Here is a 19,349-nt window from a genome sequence, read left to right on the forward strand (position 1 = left end):
CGCTGCTCTGGTTCGCCAGAAGCAGCTTAGTCATGCTGGCCACATGACCCGGAAGCTGTACGCCGGCTCCCTTGGCCAGTAAAGCGAGATGAGCGCTGCAACCGTAGAGTCGGTCATGACTGGACCTAATGGTCAGGGGTCCCTTTAATCTAAGCCAGGGAGGGGAAACATCTGTGGCTGCCCAGCTGCTGTTGAACTCTCAGCTCCTGTCATCCACAGCCTTCATGGGCAATGCCCAGGGATGATAGGAGTTACAGATGAACATCACCTGTTGCATCTCTGGTTCTCCATCCCTGATCTGAGTGATGCTATATATGCTATGACAGGGACTGGTGGTCTTTCAGTTAACGGTCCCTGCTGAGAATCGGCGGAGAGGTCCCATTGCTTCCAAGATCTTCATTGTTAAATAGATTAAACGGATTATAAATCTTCCAATAATAGCACCGGCTGCCTGAATGCTTCCTGTCTTGTGTGAGGCTTCATTTAGTTCATCATCTATCTCTGCGATAATGAGAATCTGAAGATGGAGCGCCTTGGTAATCTCTCTCCCTGGAATTGCCAAGCAGATCAATAGCCATGTCCGGGGGTTTTTGGTTCTTTGTGCACCGCTTGAAGGATGTGAGATCGAGAATGCAGCAACGTCAACAGTCACCCTGAGCAGAGGGGAAATGCTGCTTTCCTGACAATGTTAGAAGTTGTGGGTTTTTTCTAGAAGTTGGAGTTTTCCACTGCGCTGGAGGCGGCTTATTCCTTCAGCCTGGTGTACTTGGACCTCTTAGGCGTTAAGATAAACCTTTCCACAGTAGAAGGCAGCTTCTGAATGCCAGTTGCTGGAAGCCACTCTTCCTCATGCCCCAGAATTTATTTTTTTAATTTAATCGAAGTATATATATGCCGTTAAAGCTGTGGTTTCCCAGTAGTGATGTATGGAAGTGAGAGCTGTACCATAAAGAAGGCTGATTGCTGAAGAATTGATGCTTTTGAATTGTGGTGCTGGAGGAGACTCTTGAGAGTCCCATGAAGATCCAACCTCTCCATTCTGAAGGAAATCAGGCCTGAGTGCTCACTGGAAGGACAGATCGTGAAGCTGAGGCTCCAAGACTTTGGCCACCTCATGAGAAGAGAAGACTCCCTGGAAAAGACCCTGGTGCTGGGAAAGATGGAGGGCACAAGGAGAAGGGGAAGACAGAGGACAAGATGGTTGGACAGTGTTCTCAAAGCTACGAACATGAGTTTGACCAAACTGTGGGAGGCAGTGGAAGACAGGAGTGCCTGGCGTGCTCTGGTCCAGGGGGTCATGAAGAGACGGACACGACTAAACAACAACAACAATATATATGCCACCAACTCACATAAAATACCCAGGCACTGTAATAATAATACAACCAATTCTATTAATAGAAAAATTAAAATCCGTCTAATCTATCTAACAACGAAGATCTCAGAAGGGTAGGGTACATATGGCAAGACACCCATAAAAACAAAGCAGAATGATCGTTAAAATGATGGAAGAAGAGTAAACAGCTGCATAGGCCTGTCTGCATGTAAAGGGCTTCGGGAGACGCCTGACACTGGAATGCAGCAAAAGGGGGGAATCCCGAGCGCATCTTTTCCTGCGTTCGTCTCTCCTCTCAGTTCTGTTCCGAACAACAAGTGTGATTCATGGATCATCCCCGCCCCCGCCCCCTCCCTCCCTCCATCCGTCTACCCCCTGGGTCGCCTCATTTTTCATCTGTGACGACAACTCACAAGTGTGCCTTTTTATTGCCTGATGCGGTCTTGAGGTGCAGGCTCTGTTAAAAACCTCATTAATCCTGCCGAGCACTTGATTTATGCCAGCTATTAATCTGATCGTTTTATAAACTCCCCTGCTGGCCCGTCAAAGCGAATTTCCTCGGCCAGCCGTTGCCAACCCGAGGCCCCCTCCACTTGTCTTGGACTGCCGCTCCCTAACCATTGGCCATGCTGGCTGAGACTGAGTGGGAGTCCAGCAGCAGCTGAAGGACACCATGTTAGCAAAGGCCAACCTAAACCTTTAAGTAAAGGGGTGGATCACAAGAACTGATGGATGTCCAACAAAGATGAATGTTGGACGATTGAAGATAAAAAAAGTCCTTCTTCACACAGCACACGATTAAACTATTATTATTATTATTATTATTACCCCACCCATCTGGCTGGGATTCCCCAGCCACTCTGGGTGGCTTCCAACCAAATATTAAAAACACAATACAGCATTAACTATTAAAAACTTCCCTAAACAGGGCTGCCTTCAGATGTCTCCTAAAAGTCAGATACAGTGGTATCTAGGGTTACAGACGCTTTAGGTTACAGACTCCACTAACCCAGAAATAGTACCTCGGGTTAAGAACTTTGCTTCATGATGAGAACAAAAATCACATGGCGGCAGCAGTGGGAGGCCCCATTAGCTAAAGCGGGACCTCAGGTTAAGAACAGGTTCAGGTTCAGAACGGACCTCCAGAACGAATTAAGTTCTTAACCCGAGGTACCACTGTAATTATTTGTTTCCTTGACATCTGATGGGAGGGCGTTCCACAGGGCGGGCACCACCACCGAGAAGGCCATCTGCCTGGTTCTCTGTAATTTCGTTTCTCGCAGTGAGGGAACCGCCAGAAGGTCCTCAGAGCTGGACCTCAGTGTCTGGGCTGAACAATGGGAATAATAATAATAATAATAATAATAATAATAATTTATTTATACCCCACCATGAACTCACTTCCCCAGGAGGCAAGGATGGTCACCAACTTGGATGGTTTAAAAGAGGATTAGACAAATTCATGGAGGAGGAGAGGTCTAGAGATGACTACTAGTCACAAAGGCTGTGCTTTGCCTCCACAATTGGAGGTACCAGTTATTGGAAACCTCAGGAGGGGAGATATGCTCTTGTGCTCAGCTCCTGCTTGCATCTGAGAAGAGGATGCTAGACTAGAAGAATGCGGCAGCTAGACTGGTGACTGGGGGCGGCCGCCGAGACCATATAACACCGGTCTTGAAAGACCTACATTGGCTCCCAGTACGTTTCCGAGCACAATTCAAAGTGTTGGTGCTGACCTTTAAAGCCCTAAACGGCCTCGGTCCAGTATACCTGAAGGAGCGTCTCCATCCCCATCGTTCTGCCCGGACGCTGAGGTCCAGTGCCGAGGGCCTTCTGGCGGTTCCCTTATTGCGAGAAGCAAAGCTACAGGGAACCAGGCAGAGGGCCTTCTCGGTAGTGGCACCCCCTCTGTGGAACGCCCTTCCAGCAGATGTCAAAGCGATAAACAACTACCTGACATTCAGAAGACATCTTAAGGCAGCCCTGTTCAGGGAAGTTTTTAACGTGTGATATTTTAGTGTATTTTTGCTTTCTATGGAAGCCGCCCAGAGTGGCTGGGGAGGCCCAGCCAGATGGGCGGGGTATAAATAATAAATTATTATTATTATTATTATTATTATTATTATTATTACTAGATGGACCATGGCCCAGATCCAGCAGGCTCTCCTTGTGTTCTCACAGGCCAGGACTGCAGTTTCGGGCTGTATCCCCATCCCCATTACCATGTGCAGAGAAGGAACAGGGCATAGGAGATCAAGGGAGACGAGCGTCAGGGAAAGGAGAGCTTCGGGAAATGGGTGGCTGGAGAAAAGAGAAGATCTGAAGCAGAGGCGGTGAGGGCTGTTTCTCTTTGTAGTGGGTTAGGAGGGTTGTTCCCAGTGGTTTCCCCAGCAGTGATGTATGGCTGGGCCATAAAGAAGCGCAAAATATGGTCTGAAGCTCAACATCAAAAAAACCAAGATCATGGCCCCTGGTCCCATCACCTCCTGGCAAACAGAAGGGGAAGAAATGGAGGCAGTGAGAGATTTTACTTTCTTGAGCTCCATGATCACTGCAGATGGTGACAGCAGTCTTGAAATTAAAAGACGCCTGCTTCTTGGGAGGAAAGCAATGACAAACCTAGACAGCATCTTAAAAAGCAGAGACATCACCTTGCCAACAAAGGCCGTGTAGTTAAAGCTCTGGTTTTCCCAGTAGTGATGTATGGAAGTGAGAGCTGGACCATAAAGAAGGCTGATCGCCAAAGAATGGTTGCTTTTGAATTCTGGCGCTGGAGGAGACTCTTGAGAGTCCCATGGACTGCAAGAAGATCAAACCTCTCCATTCTGAAGGAAACCAGCCCTGAGTGCTCACGGGAAGGACAGATCCTGAAGCTGAGGCTCCAATACTTTGGCCACCTCATGAGAAGAGAAGACTCCCTGGAAAAGGCCCTGATGCTGGGAAAGATGGAGGGCACAAGGAGAAGGGGACGACAAAGGACGAGGTGGCTGGACAGTGTTCTCGAAGCTACAAACATGAGTCTGACCAAACTGCGGGAGGCAGTGAAAGACAGGAGTGCCTGGCGTGCTCTGGTCCATGGGGTCACGAAGAGTCGGATACGACTGAACGACAACAAAGTCTAGGATGCAGCTAGAAAAGGAATATCAGCTATTGTGGCAAGGTTCGGGCAATATGATTTGCAGGCACCATTGCCTCTCTCCAGAGACACAAGAACTGCTCATGCATGAGGATGCTCTGGGTGAGTGATGGCCTGTGAGAGCACGAGGCTTCTGGCTTGGGAATCAACATTATATTGGAATTTGGCCATTTGCAGTTGGGTTCACAGGTGAGAGGGCCACAATTAAACGAACACCATTGACTTTTCCTCTTGCAGTTATTTAACATGTTTGAAATGTCAGGGATTCAACAGAAACAATTAATCCATAGGCAGAATGGAGGCGAGGGCTGCAAAGGTTCATCGCTCAGACCTCTAAGTTGCCCTGTGAACTATGGATTCATGATTCATAAGCAGTCCTTGCCGGCAGGGTTGGGGAGTTTTGCTGATTTTGAGTTGCAAAGAAAGAAAGAAAGAAAGAAAGAAAGAAAGAAAGAAAGAAAGAAAGAAGCAGCAACAGAAGTTTGTCAGTTATTCATAGAATGGCCAGGAAGTTTTGGTGTTTGGGGAGGGGGGATAAGCCTTCATCACACAGTCCATAGCTCATGCACACACATTGTGCTTGGGGCTGCACAGTGTGAGCAACACACGAGCACCGAGATCTAGGAAAACAGTCTAAAAATATTTAGTGCCTGCTGCCAAGATGCTTATTTATCAAAAGGAGAAGGTGTGTGTGTGTGTGTGTGTGTGTGTGTGTGTGAGAGAGAGAGAGAGAGAGAGAGAGAGAGAGATCAGCCATTAAGTTGTCCATAGTTCAGCTGACTGCAATTTGTCTGCAATTGAAAGCGATTATTTCAGGCACTTAGGGAGCGTTGAACAGAGCTCTAGAAAGCATTTTCAGAGGCCTGATCACCTCAACACCTTCTGGCCTGACCTTGATAATGTGCCTGCGGGGAAGTCACAGGACGGATTTGGCACACAGTCGCTGCTGCCTGCCAAAAAAGGCAGGTTTTCGAGGGACGGGAGATTTCGTGGCGCCGGATTAAAAACGGCTCGGGATCAAGTTGCCTTGTTCCTGCAAGGATGGAGAGAAGGCACCTTCCTTCCTTCCCTTTTATTTCAAGTTTTTAAATCCACATCTACAGATCTACAGCACAGGGGTGGGTGACATTTCTCAGCCCGAGGGCCTGATTCCCTTTTGCGCAGCTTTCTGGGGGCCACACGCCAGCGGTGGGCAGGGCCAGAGGCAGAAGTAGGCAGGGCAACAAATGTAAATCTTACCTTTGTGCAGGAGGCTAGTTTCTACGCACACTCCCTCTCTCCTCCATCCTAGGCAAACCACAGCAGACACACCCCACAGCCAGGGCAAGAACATGGTGCCAGTCAGGATCATTGAGGGGGTGGGGCCTGTGGAGGATCCTGGGGGCCAGCGAGGACTACATCTGGCCCCTGGCTTGAGGTTCCCCATCCCTGCTGCAGCAGAAGCACCAGAGGCCTGAGGGGTTCGTTGGCCAGTTTGAGCCAGTATGAGACGTTCAGGCACATCCTGCTCTACTGGCCAGATGCCCTTCTAGTCCCACAACCCTCCTTGTTGTTGTTGTTGTTGTTTAGTCATTTAGTCCTGTCCGACTCTGACCCCCTGGACCAGAACACACCAGGCACTCCTGTCTTCCACTGCCTCCCCCAGATTGGTCAGACTCTTGTTCGTAGCTTCGAGAACACTGTCCCACCATCTCGTCCTCTGTCGTTCCCTTCTCCTTGTGCCCTCCATCTTTCCCAACATCAGGGTCTTTTCCAGGGAGTCTTCTCTTCTCATGAGGTGGCCAAAGTATTGGAGCCTCAGTTTAAGGATCTGTCCTTCCAGTGAGCACTCAGGGCTGATTTCCTTCAGAATGGAGAGGTTGGATCTTCTTGCAGTCCATGGGACTCTCAAGAGTCTCCTCCAGCACCATAATTCAAAAGCATCCATTCTTGGTTGGCAAGGTGATGTCTCTACTTTTTAAGATGCTGTCTAGGTTTGTCATTGCCATCCTAGACTAGACTAAACTGCTAAACAACAACAACAACAAGCCTCCTTGAGCATTGTTTTAACTGTGGAAAGGCGGCCTACAAATAAAATGATGGTGGTGATGATGTTCAGAATACAGCCCCAGCCTCAGCAGATCTCTGCGCTCAGCCTGAGGTGGCAACCCCCACCCCACATTTAAGAGACGGAGCTCAAAGGCCCTGCCGCAGCAGTGACACCAGAGGCCTGCAGGGGTGCGAAGGTGAGGGGGAGACCCAGAGACCTCCAGGGGAGAAGGACCGAAGAGGCCCTCAAGGAGGGGAGACAACCCCCTCGCCGCCTCCCTGGGAGCCCAGAGAGGGGTGGGGTACCCAAAGAAGGGAGGTGGTCCATGCCTGGCACAGACCCCTTCCACCGAGAGCTTTGCCTCACCCATGCCTGTGGGCTGCAATATGGCAGGAGGTGCCAGTGGCAGGAGGCAGAGGACAGGGATGAAAAGGAAGCCGACGGTGGCCAAAGCAGGACAGAAAGTCTAGTGACGAACACACAAAAACAGAAAACCAAAAAAAAAAAAAGCCCTAGGTTGCCATACGTGTGGGAAACTCCGGACATCTCTTAAAATCCCCCCTGGCCACCACTTTAAGCATCCAATTTCCGTACATGTCCAGAATTTTCTGGACATATGGCAAACCTATTCTAGACCCCCAGTTTAATTTTTTGCATGCTAAAACTGCTGGCGCAGAATGTCCCTTCTGTTTGCTGCTATTGCAAAATGTTGTCCTTGGTGCGTGCGTATGTATTCTTTGCAAATATAACCGAAAGGAAAAAAAAAAGCAACATCAGCTCACATTAGCAATAAGAATAATCCCTGAAGGTCAGCGCCCACCTGTGTTCTAAAATTCTCATCATCCAAGAGTGAGATATTTAAACACCACATGCCAGAGGTTTTTACCTTATCAGATAACTGCCTAGCAAGATAGTGCATGATCTGAAATAGCAATTGTACCAATCTGACGTGTTGTAACATGCTGTAATAATGGAGAAGGGGCCAGAAAATATTCTATTCATATTCTATTCTCAAACAGTTGTGATGAACTGATTATTTATATATATATATAGCCACCTTTTCTACAATGTGATATGTGCCAAACATCAACCAATCCAAATTCAGTCATGTATTCTTTCAATGTAGACCTCACCAAGGATTGAAATTTATGGGGAACAAATACCTAAATTGTTTTTGGCATCCGTCTGTCTCAGGGGACAATGGAGGGCTGTGCCTTTGTGGGTGAAGTCAAACTATTGGAAGGTTGTAGAGACTAATGCACCGCTTGATTGTAAAGAAACAAACAAAAACCAACAAACCTCAAAGCAGTTTACAAAATGCTACAACAAAAATTAAAACAGCTTGCAAAAAGAATACTGAAACAGGCTGAATACTGAATACTGAAACAGGCTGAAATTCACATCAACTTTTCTAAGCATCTGGGGAGGCTTGCCTAAACGAGAATGTTTTTAGCAGGCGCCAAAAAGAATGTAGTGAAGGTGCCTGCTTGTGATCAATAGGCGGGGAGTTCCGAAGGTTAGGTGCTGCCACACTAAACAAGTTCTTACAACTTCAGAATGGGAATTGCTTGGCACCTGTAGCTGTGCCAGTTCTGCGGATCAAAGCAGTCGAGTGAGCATTTGTGGGGTAAAGCGATCTTGAGTTGGGATGCCGGTGGCACTGTGGTCTAAACCACTGAGCCTCTTGGGCTTGCCGATCGGAAGGTCAGCAGTTCGAATCCCTGTGACGGAGTGAGCTCCTGCTGCTCTGTCCCAGCTCCTGCCAACTTACCAGTTTGAAAGCATGCCAGCACAAGTAGATAAATAGGTACCGCTGTGGCATTAAGGGACACGGTGTTTCCGTCCACTCTGGCTTCTGTCACGGTGTCCTGTTGCACCAGAAGCGGTTTAGTCCTGCTGGCCACAGGACCTGGAAAGCTGTCTGTGGACAAACTCCGGCTCCCTCGGCCTGAAAGCGAGATGAGCACCACAACTCTATAGTCTCCTTTGACTGGACTTAACCGACTGCTGCTGCTGCTGCTTGCGTGAGTGTTGGGAGGACCGCTCCCTTTCCTGCCAACTCCATCCGGCCTAGGGGGCGGGGCCTGCACTCGCACCCACAGCATAAGAGGCCTGAGAGAGGCCTCCGGGACACGACTGCTGCTGCTGCTGCTGCTGCTGCTGCTTGCGTGAGTGTTGGGAGGACCGCTCCCTCTCCTGCCAACTCCATCCGGCCTAGGGGGCGGGGCCTGCACTCGCACCCACAGCATAAGAGGCCTGAGTAGCTACCGGCAGCAATGGACAAAATGGTTTTAAATGTTTTAATCGCTTTTAATTTGCAGCACTTTAAATGGTGGTTGTTGTTTTTTATAATATTATATTATTTCATTATTTTATTTTTGCTTGGGGTGGGATAAGCACTGAGTCAGCACTATTGTTCCTTGTTTTGCTTTGTTTTGTTTTGTTTTGTTCTGTTTTGTTTTATTATTATTATTATTCTGTTAAATTATTATATAGTTTGTATTTTGCCTTTTAAGGGGGAGGGTCATGGCTGCCTGGGAGTGGGCCTCAGCCAATAGATTGGGTGGGGCAGGTTCCACAGGGGGAGATGTTTTGGGACACCCGATCTCAGTGATCACGGGCAGGAGGAGGAGTTATGCTAAGACCAGACCATGTCATTACCGAGGAGGCAGGTTTAGGACTATCCCTGCCTCCAGGTCTGGTCCTGACCAGAAGGATACAGTAATCAGCAAGGGAAACCCACATGACCTGAAAGTGTTGCTGTGCAATGCCAGGTCAATGATGAATAAAACCACTGCCATCCACGACCTGATTGTGGATGGAGGATTTGACCTGGCATGTGTGACAGAGACCTGGTTGGATGAGGCAGATGGGCCTGTCCTTGCCGCTGCTTGCCCACCAGGTTTCTCTTACGCACAGCAACCCAGGTCATGTGGGCGGGGAGGGGGGGTTGCAGCGATTTTTAGGAAGTCATTAGTCTGCACCAGGCGTCCTATTGGGAAGACCCAGTTTTCTGAGTGCATGTTCTGGAAGTTGGGCAATAGGGGCAGTACAGGATTCCTACTGGTGTACCGACCTCCCCGCTGCACCAAGGATTCCCTGCCCGAGCTGCTTCAGGTCGTGGCGGATATACTCCTGGAGACACCTAGCTTGGTTGTCCTGGGGGATTTTAACATCCATGCCGACACGACCTTACAAGGGGCAGCTCGGGACTTCGTGGAAAGCATGGCCTCCATGGGGCTGTCCCTGAATAAGTCTGGCCCAACTCATAGCCACGGACATGCCTTAGACTTGGTGTTTACCTCTACGGATGTTGGTGATCTGACATTAACTAAAAGCGAAACAAAAGAAGTGCCATGGTCAGATCACTTCCTGGTGCAACTGGACTTCTCCGCAGCCCTTCCCCTCCGCAGGGAGGTGGGACCGATTCGGATGGTCCGCCCCCGCCACTTAATGGATCCAATTGGCTTCCAGAGAGTGGTAGGGGATGCTTTATCCCAAGTTGATGGCCTTTCAGCTGATTCCCTGGTGGCACGCTGGAATGCGGAGTTAACCAGGGCTATTGACTGTCTGGCTCCGAAGCGCCCTCTCCGATTGCATGGAGCCCGGACAGCCCCGTGGTTCTCCCTGGAGCTGAGGGTGATGAAACAATCGTTGAGACGGCTAGAGCGCCGGTGGTGGAAAACTCATTCTGAATCAGACCGGACACGGGTTAGAGCTCAACGTCGAGCCTACCAAGTGGCAATGGCGACAGCGAAGAGGGCCTTCTTCGCCGCCTCCATTGCATCTGCAGAAAACAGCAGCAGGAGACTTTTTCAGGTGGTTCGCAGTTTATCGGAACCACCTGTACCACCGGGGCCTGGTAGGGACCCCAAGATCTCCTGCAATGCTTTTGCAAAGTTTTTTGCAGATAAAATCGCTCAGATTCAGAAGGAAGTAGACTCCACAGTGGGAGCAGGGCCAGGGCGGGAGAGTGCTAGAGTTCTGTCTGGCCCTGTTATATGGGATCAATTCCAATCTGTTACCTCCGAGGATGTGGACAGGCTGCTTGGACGAGTGAAACCGACCACCTGTCTTCTTGATCCTTGCCCATCCTGGCTGATAAAAGCGAGCCGGGAAGGGCTGGGCGATGGGCTTTGCGGGGTGGTGAATGCTTCCCTCTGTGAGGGAGCCTTCCCAGACCCGCTGAAAGAGGCGGTCATTAAACCGCTTCTTAAAAAAACATCTTTAGACCCGGCCAATTTGGCCAACTATCGCCCAGTCTCAAATCTTCCATTCTTGGGCAAGGTGATTGAGCGGGTGGTTGCTGAACAACTCCAAGCACGCCTGGAGGAAACGGACCATTTGGATCCCTTCCAATCGGGATTCAGGCCTCACCATGGGACTGAAACTGCCTTGGTCGCGCTGGTTGATGATCTCCGGCGGGCCAGGGACAAAGGTGAGAGCTGTTTCCTAGTTCTGCTGGATCTCTCAGCGGCCTTTGACACCATCGACCATAACATCCTTCTGGACCGTCTAGAGGGGCTGGGAGCTGGGGGCACTGTTATACAGTGGTTCCGCTCCTTCCTCCTGGGCCGTGTTCAGAAAGTGGTGGTGGGGGATGAGTGTTCAGACCCTTGGGCCCTCACTTGTGGGGTACCTCAGGGTTCCGTCCTCTCCCCCATGCTTTTTAACATCTATATGAAGCCGCTGGGAGAGATCATCAGGGGGTTTGGACTGGGTGTTCATCAGTATGCAGATGACACCCAGCTCTACCTCTCCTTTAAATCAGAACCAGTGAAGGCGGTGAGGGTCCTGTGTGAGTGCCTGGAGGCGGTTGGAGGTTGGATGGCGGCTAACAGATTGAGGTTGAATCCTGACAAGACAGAAGTACTGTTTTTGGGGGACAGGAGGCGGGCAGGTGTGGAGGATTCCCTGGTCCTGAATGGGGTAACTGTGCCCCTGAAGGACCAGGTGCGCAGCCTGGGAGTCATTTTGGACTCACAGCTGTCCATGGAGGCGCAGGTTAACTCTGTGTCCAGGGCAGCTGTCTACCAGCTCCACCTGGTACGCAGGCTAAGACCCTACCTTCCCGCGGACTGTCTCGCCAGAGTGGTGCATGCTCTGGTTATCTCACGCTTGGACTACTGCAACGCGCTCTACGTGGGGCTACCTTTGAAGGTGACCCGGAAACTGCAATTAATCCAGAATGCGGCAGCTAGACTGGTGACTGGGAGTGGCCGCCGGGACCACATAACACCGGTTCTGAGAGATCTGCACTGGCTCCCAGTACGTTTCCGAGCACGATTCAAAGTGTTGGTGCTGACCTTTAAAGCCCTAAACGGCCTCGGTCCTGTATACCTGAAGGAGCATCTCCACCCCCATCGTTCAGCCCGGACACTGAGATCCAGCGCCGAGGGCCTTCTGGCGGTTCCCTCATTGCGAGAAGTGAGGCTACAGGGAACCAGGCAGAGGGCCTTCTCGGTAGTGGCGCCCGACCTGTGGAACGCCCTCCCATCAGATGTCAAAGAGATAAAGAATTATCTGACATTCAGAAGACATCTTAAGGCAGCCCTGTTCAGGGAAGTTTTTAATATGTAACGCTGTATTGTTTTTAACACTGATTGGGAGCCGCCCAGAGTGGCTGGGGAAACTCAGCCAGATGGGCGGGGTATAAATAATAAATTATTATTATTATTATCCAGCGGTCCTTTTACCGAAGGTGGTCTCGTAGGTGAACCCAAGTTGTTAAGGGCTTTATATACTAACAGTAACACCTTGAACTTAGCCTGATCACAAATTGGCAACCAGTGCAGATCTCCGATAAGGGACAAGGCGGTCTCTTAAGTAACCAGTGTCCTCCAGTTGGTGGGAGTTTTGTCCAAAACATCTGAAGGGCTCTGGTTTGGTGAGAGCCGTTCTGCGCACTCCCTCTTTTTACATTTTGTATTTGTTGCGCTAGTATAAGCAATCCCTTTGGTGTGGGGTGTTTTGCTCCCAAAAACCTCTCTGTGATCCTTGCTGCTCTCGGTAGCTCATATTCTTTCGCACCCAGTCTTGGGAGTTGTTTTGTGGCAATAGGCTGTGTGTTGTTCACACGTGCTGAGCAGATGATTACTACACTCTTGAAACATATTTGTCCCCCTCTTTCCCAACAGTTCTTACGCTAATCTTCAGGGTTCATCATACAGTCCAGATCGGCACAAAGGAGAGCGAGTGTTTGTATGATTTGGGGGTGGGATGGGGAGGGGAGAGAGAAAATCTAATCCCCTGTAGACTTTTTAATGCTGGAGCCTCATAGGAAAGCGACAGAAATTATTGCATTTGTATGTGTCAACAGCCAAGGGACTGTTTTATGCCCTGCAGGTTTGGAGACAATCAGCGAAGGCAGTCATGGCTTTGAAGTGTTAATCTTAGCTGCTGCTATTCATTACCCTCCTAAGAATGCAGAAGTGAACAAGGAAGCCAGTACTGCAGAGTTTAAATCTGTTCTGTGGACTCCTGGATTAGGAACGCAAAATTGATCTGCCTTCTGTTGTGCAACGAGAAGGTGGCCCCTGGTTCCCCTCTCTCTGGCCTTTGGGATCATGCCCATGATTTTCTTTGAGTGCATGTCCTTGAACTAGAGGGTGTGTGTGCATCTGTTTGGTGCAAATGTCTGACTTTCGTTGTGCCTCAGATGCAGCCTGCTTGGCACAGGTAAGAGTTGCGCCCATTGCTGGGCCCCTTGTCGCCTCTGGCAACATTCAGCAGCCCAAATGACAACAAAATGTAGCCTTGCAGATCTCTTCCACATTGTAGGCGCCACCACTAAAAAGGTCCTGCCTTTTGCTCCAGCCTGTCTCATCTCACACAATGATGTGGGTGGGCAGCAGGAGCTGAACCATATGAAAAGAGCAGTCATCTTATGAAAGAGGCGGATAAAGGCCCGGGTACGAGATGGGGAAGTGGAAATAATAATAATAATAATAATAATAATAATAATAATAATAATAATAATTTATTTGTACCCCGCCCATCTGGCTGGGTTTCCCCAGCCACTCTGGGCGGCTTCCACAAAGACCAAAAATACACTGAGATGTCACACATTAAAAACGTCCCTGAACAGGGCTGCCTTAAGATGTCTTCTGAATGTCAGGTAGTTGTTTATCTCTTTGACATCTGATGGGAGGGCATTCCACAGGGTGGGTGCCACTACCGAGAAGGCCCTCTGCCTTGTTCCCTGTAGCTTTGCTTCTCGCAATGAGGGAACCGCCAGAAGGCCCTCAGAGCTGGACCTCAGCGTCCAGGCAGATCAATGGGGGTAGAGACACTCCTTCAGGTATAGGTATAGGGCGCCTCTCCTTTCTCCAGTACCTCTGGCAGAGATAACCAATTCCGAGGATGTTTCTCCCGCTAAGGCAAGATAATCTACCTGTTTGCCAGGCCACTGATTTGCAGGGGGAGGAGAGGCAGCTGTTACACAGCTGAGTAACTGCCCCTTCTACCTTGATGAAAAAGCAGCAGTTTCCTGGCACCGAAATGACTAATTTATACCAATCACCTCCCGATTATTTATGCCTGCCCGCAGGTTTACAAGGGCGTGAATGAATGGGAACCTGTCAGCGCCATTAGTGTTAATAACAGCAAGGCATGTCTCCCCCTTCTCCCTTTTCTGAGGCAGACTTCTGCTAGCGAAATCAATTATTGTTCCTATAAAATGCGTGTCGTGGCTGGTGTGTCTGACTGCTGCACTGACAACGTGCGCTGCTGGGTTTTTAATTGACATTTTGTTGTTTTGCAATTCGTAGAGCAGCGGTTGCCCGCTGGAATAAAGCAAGGCATGCACCCTGCCCCACTTCAGACTCCGCCAGAGCTGCGGCGTTTTGAGCAGCAGGCAGCCCTTGATGGCTTTGGTTTTTGTTCTGCGGCGGAAAGTCGCACTCTGTTGTTGGAGGCCTGCCGTCTCGGCAAACAAAGGCAATTGCCACCCCTCTCCAAGTGCTACTGTAAGGCTTGGCCTAGAGCAGCCTTCGCCACCCCGATGCTGGGCTGGCTGGGGCTGAGGTGAGCTGCAGCCCAAGACATCTGCAAGGTACACAGGGTTGGGGAAGGTGGATAAAAGGAAAACAGAAAGTACTTCTTCACGAAGCGCCTATTTCAGCTGTGGAACTCCCTGCCGCAGGACACAGTGGTGGCTCTAAAAGAGGATTAGACAAATTTGCAGAGGGCTATCAGTGGCTCCTAGCCAGGATGTCTCTGCTCTGCCTCCACAGTCAGAGGCAGCAAGGCTTCTGAACACCAGTTGCTGGAAACCACAAGAAGGGAGAGAGTTGGGTTCGGATCCTGCTTGAGGGTTTTTTCCTTCGGGGCATCCGGTCAGCCACTGTGAGAACAGGATGCTGGACTAGGTGGGCCACTGGCCTGATCCAGCAGCAGCCTAGGACCCTCATACCTACAGGACCACCTCTCCCGGTATGCCCCGCGGAGGACCTTAAGGTCCACAAATGACAACACTTTGGAGGTCCCAAGTCCCAAGGTGGTTAGATTGGTCTCAACTAGGGCCAGGGCCTTTTCAGTACTGGCCCCGACTAGGTGGAGCGTTCTGTCACAAGAGACCAGGGCCCTGCGGGACTTGACATCTTTCTGCAGGGCCTGCAAGACAGAGCTGTTCCGCCTGGCCTTTGGTTTGGACTCAGTCTCACTTTCCCTCCCCTTATGGTTTTGATTTATGGGCTACTATTAAAATGAGGCTGCATTTTAAATTGTATTTTAACCCGTATTTTAAATTGTTTTTCCCCCCTATTATGTTTTTATTGTAATTATACTGGTGTTAGCTGCCCTGAGCTTTCAGCCTCAGTTATATCCCTGCGTGCAAACAAGAGCTGCTGAACTCAAGCACCATCGTGCACCTTTTGCATTCTGATCTCGTGTCTCTCCTTTTCTCCCGCCCGCCCCACAGGAGTTTTTCGAGAATCCCGCCTTTCGCCCTGATGGCATGAAGCTCTACCCGACCCTCGTGATCCGTGGCACTGGCTTGTACGAGCTCTGGAAGACAGGGAGATACAAGAGCTACCCTCCGAGCACCCTTGTGGATTTGGTGGCGAGGATACTGGCTCTCGTGCCCCCGTGGACGCGAGTATACCGTGTGCAGAGGTAAAGTTGCTTGCAGTTAGATGGTGTTTTGGGGGGGGGGAGGGCACTCAAGGGTGCGCAGTACTGGCACCTCCCGTCCTCCAGTGTTAAAAGTGTGGCCCTTACTATAACAAATTCATGGTGAGTACGGGCCTCGATTTTTCCTTTTTTAAAATCGCTGGTGCTACTTACTGTGAAACAGAAACTTTCTGAAGGTTTGAAGTTCAGAATCACTGGAGTCACTCCTGTATGTCCCCATCCCCCCAGTCGTAATGCCCTTATACAAATCTAAGGCATGGCCATGTTTTGAATACTCTGCACAGTTCCAGTCACCAAACTTCAAAAAGGGTATTTCAGAGTTGGAAAAGCTTACCCAGAAACTACAACTAATCCAGAATGCGGCAGCTAGACTGGTCACTGGGAGTGGCCGCCGAGACCGTATAACACCGGTCTTGAAAGACCTACACTGGCTCCCAGTACGTTTCCAAGCACAATTCAAAGTGTTGGTCTGACCTTTAAAGCCCTAAACGGCCTCGGCCCAGTAGACCTGAAGGAGCGTCTCCACCCCCATCGTTCAGCCTGGACACTGAGGTCCAGCTCCGAGGGCCTTCTGGCAGTTCCCTCCCTGCAAGAAGTGAGGTTACAGGGAACCAGGCAGAGGGCCTTCTCCGTGGTGGCGCCTGCCCTGTGGAACACCCTCCCATCAGATGCCTCCAGCAGTTGCTGAATCTCAGTTGCTGGAAACCACAGACTTGGGTCCTGCCTTTGGGGGATCTGGTTGGCCATTGTGAGAGTAGGATGCTGGGTGAGATAAGCCTTTTTTTTGGCCTGGCCCAGCAGACTGTTCTTCTGCGCCCCCCCCCCCAGCCAACTCACTTCCTTCCATTCTCTTGACAATCCTCGTTTGCCTGCTTAGCTCAGCCCAGCCTGCTGTGTTGTCATCCACTTCTAATTCTCATTAGGAACGTGGAGCTATTTCATGTGATTCAGGGTGTGCACACAGGCCAGGCTAATCACATGGTAATTGCAGATGCTGTTTGATGATTCAATAATGTGCTGCTCCTAGACTCCGTTGCCACTTGGTGAATCACCATAGATCGTGGCCTCTGGCCTCTTGGGCAGGTGCTTCCCTACTGGGGAGCCAAACTAGGGAGAGGTGATAAAAAGTGGCAGTGTTGCCGTAATTCACCTTTTCGATTATATGGACCCAAGAAAAGGTATTACAATAAGATGTGGGGGATGTGCTCACAATTACACACACACAGCGTCATTAAAAGGAGGGGCCCTGGGCAGGCAGAGGGGGTAGCTTGGTGCTTACCACTTTGGGGAAGGGACATGGTCTAAACCACTGAGCCTCTTGGGCTTGCTGATCGGAAGGTCTGCGGTTCGAATCCTCGCAACAGAGTGAGCTCCCGTTGCTCTGTCCCAGCTCCTGCCAACCTAGTAGTTCAAAAGCACACCAGTGCAAGTAGATAAATAGGTACTGCGGCAGCAGGAAGGTAAACAGCGTTTCCGTGCGCTCTGGTTTCTGCCATGGTGTCCCGTTGCTCCAGAAGCAGTTAAGTCCTGCTGGCCACATGACCCAGAAAGCTGTCTTTGGACAAACACCAGCTCCCTCGGATTTAAGCGAGATGAGCACCGCAACTCCATAATCGCCTTGGATTGGACTTAACCATCCATGGGTCCTTTAGTAAAGGTAAAGGGACCCCTGACCATTAGGTCCAGTCGTGGCCGACTCTGGAGTTGCGGCACTCATCTTGCTTTATTGGCCGAGGGAGCCGGCATACAGCTTCCGGGTCATGTGGGCAGCATGACGAAGCCGCTTCTGGCGAACCAGAGCAGCGCACGGAAACGCCGTTTACCTTCTCGCCAGAGCTGTACCTATTTATCTACTTGCACTTTGACGTGCTTTCGAACTGCTAGGTTGGCAGGAGCAGGGACCGAGCAACGGGAGCTCACCCTGTCACGGGGATTCAAACTGCCGACCTTCTGATTGGCAAGTCCTAGGCTCTGTGGTTTAACCCACAGCACCACCCGCATCCCTTTACCTTTTACTAAACATGTGCATACAAAGCAAAGGGTGATGGGAGTTGCAATCCAGAATATCTAGAGGGCACCAGATGGCCAAGTCTGCTCTGGAATATAGAGGGGACCACCCCCTGTCCTGTTGCATCACAGGTATGAAGCAACCCCCATATGAGGAAAGGTTGCAACCTTTTGGGACTTTTTGGTGTAGAGAAAATGCAAGCGAGAGGCAACTTGACAGGAGTTTATAAAATTCTTCATTGGGGAAAGTGGACAGAGAAAAGTCGCCGCCTCTTCTTTCATAACTGTTGAACTTGTGGCCATCCAATGAAACTGAGTGTTTGAGGTTTCAGTACATTTGTTTGTTTTAAGAGAGTTGATCTTGTGTTTAATAATAATAATAATAATAAATTTATTTATACCCCGCTTTCCCTGGCCAGAGCCAGGCTCAGAGCGGCTAACACCAGTAAAATTACAATAAAAACATAATAGGAGGAGGGAAACCAATTTAAAATACAGGTTAAAACGCAATTTAAAATGCAGCCTCATTTTAAAAGTAGCCCATAGATCAAAACCATAAGGGGAGGGAAACATAAGGGTCAGAGTGAGTCCAAACCAAAGGCCAGGCGGAACAGCTCTGTCTTGCAGGCCCTGCGGAAAGACGTCAAGTCCCTCAGGGCCCTAGTCTCTTGTGGGCAGAGCGTTCCAGCAAGTTGGGGCCAGTGCTGAAAAGGCCATGGCCCTAGTTGAGACTAATCTAGCCACCTTGAGGCTCAGGATCTCCAAAGTGTTGTCATTTGCAGACCTTAAGGTCCTCCGCGGGGCAGACCAGCAGAGAGGCAGTCCTGTAGGTACAGTGGTGTCCCGCAAGACGAACGCCTCGCAAGACGGAAAACCCGCTAGACGAAAGGGTTTTCCGTTTTGGAGGTGCTTCGCAAAACGAATTTCCCTATGGGCTTGCTTTGCAAGACGAAAATGTCTTGCGAGTTCCTGCGGGTTTTTTTTCCCTCCCCCCCCCTTTTTCTAAGCCGCTAAGCCGCTTATCAGCTGATCCGATAAGCCGCTAAAAGCCGCTAAGCCGCTAATAGCGTTAATCCGCTAAGCCGTCAATGGGCTTGCTTCGCAAGATGAAAAAACCGCTAGACGAAGAGACTCGCGGAACGGATTCTTTTCGTCTTGCGAGGCACCACTGTATGTTGGTCCTAGGCCATATAGGGCTTTAAAGGTCAAAACCAGGACCTGCATGTAGGCTTCCCTTTGGGGCATCTGCCTGGCAACAGTGAGAACAGGATGGTGGACTTGATAGGCCTTTGGCCTGATCCACCAGGCTATTATTATGTTCTTGCGTAATGTCCCAAATGCACCTGTGGCGTTCTTATATCTTCTCATATCCCACCCACCTTTTAACAGATAACAACTTTCATTAGCCAGAAAAGCAATTCGTTGCCCTACTTTAGCCAAGGCGCCAGTGGCCGGCCGATAACATTGCACAATATTAAACCTCGCATTTATCACCAACCCGTTTCTACCCAGCGAGGGAAGAATATCCAATTTGTAATTGTCACAGCCAAACGTTTCTAATAACAGCTGGCCTGCTTGAGGGTGGCAGTTAATCAAAAGAAAGGGATGTCATTACCTAGTAATACATCTTTGCCCATCAGGTGACCAGAATCAAAGTAAACAGTTTTTAGGAGAGCGCTGTGCAAGTCTGAACAGGTATGATCCTCCAA

At 49.9% G+C, this 19,349-nt stretch overlaps 1 protein-coding gene across 1 annotated transcript in view; it reads left to right on the top strand.

The window, feature by feature from the left end:
• The window catches only part of ELP3 (elongator acetyltransferase complex subunit 3), a 125,158-nt gene that overhangs the window by 59,787 nt on the left and 46,022 nt on the right, over window positions 1–19,349 (top strand). The window contains exon 10 of the mRNA XM_079968755.1: window positions 15,422–15,615. Coding sequence (XP_079824881.1) covers window positions 15,422–15,615 — 194 coding nt within the window. The remainder of the gene's footprint in view (window positions 1–15,421; window positions 15,616–19,349) is intronic.

Source organism: Podarcis cretensis (genome assembly GCF_951804945.1).
Source record: "Podarcis cretensis genome assembly, chromosome: 3".
NCBI classification, from domain to species: domain Eukaryota; kingdom Metazoa; phylum Chordata; class Lepidosauria; order Squamata; family Lacertidae; genus Podarcis; species Podarcis cretensis.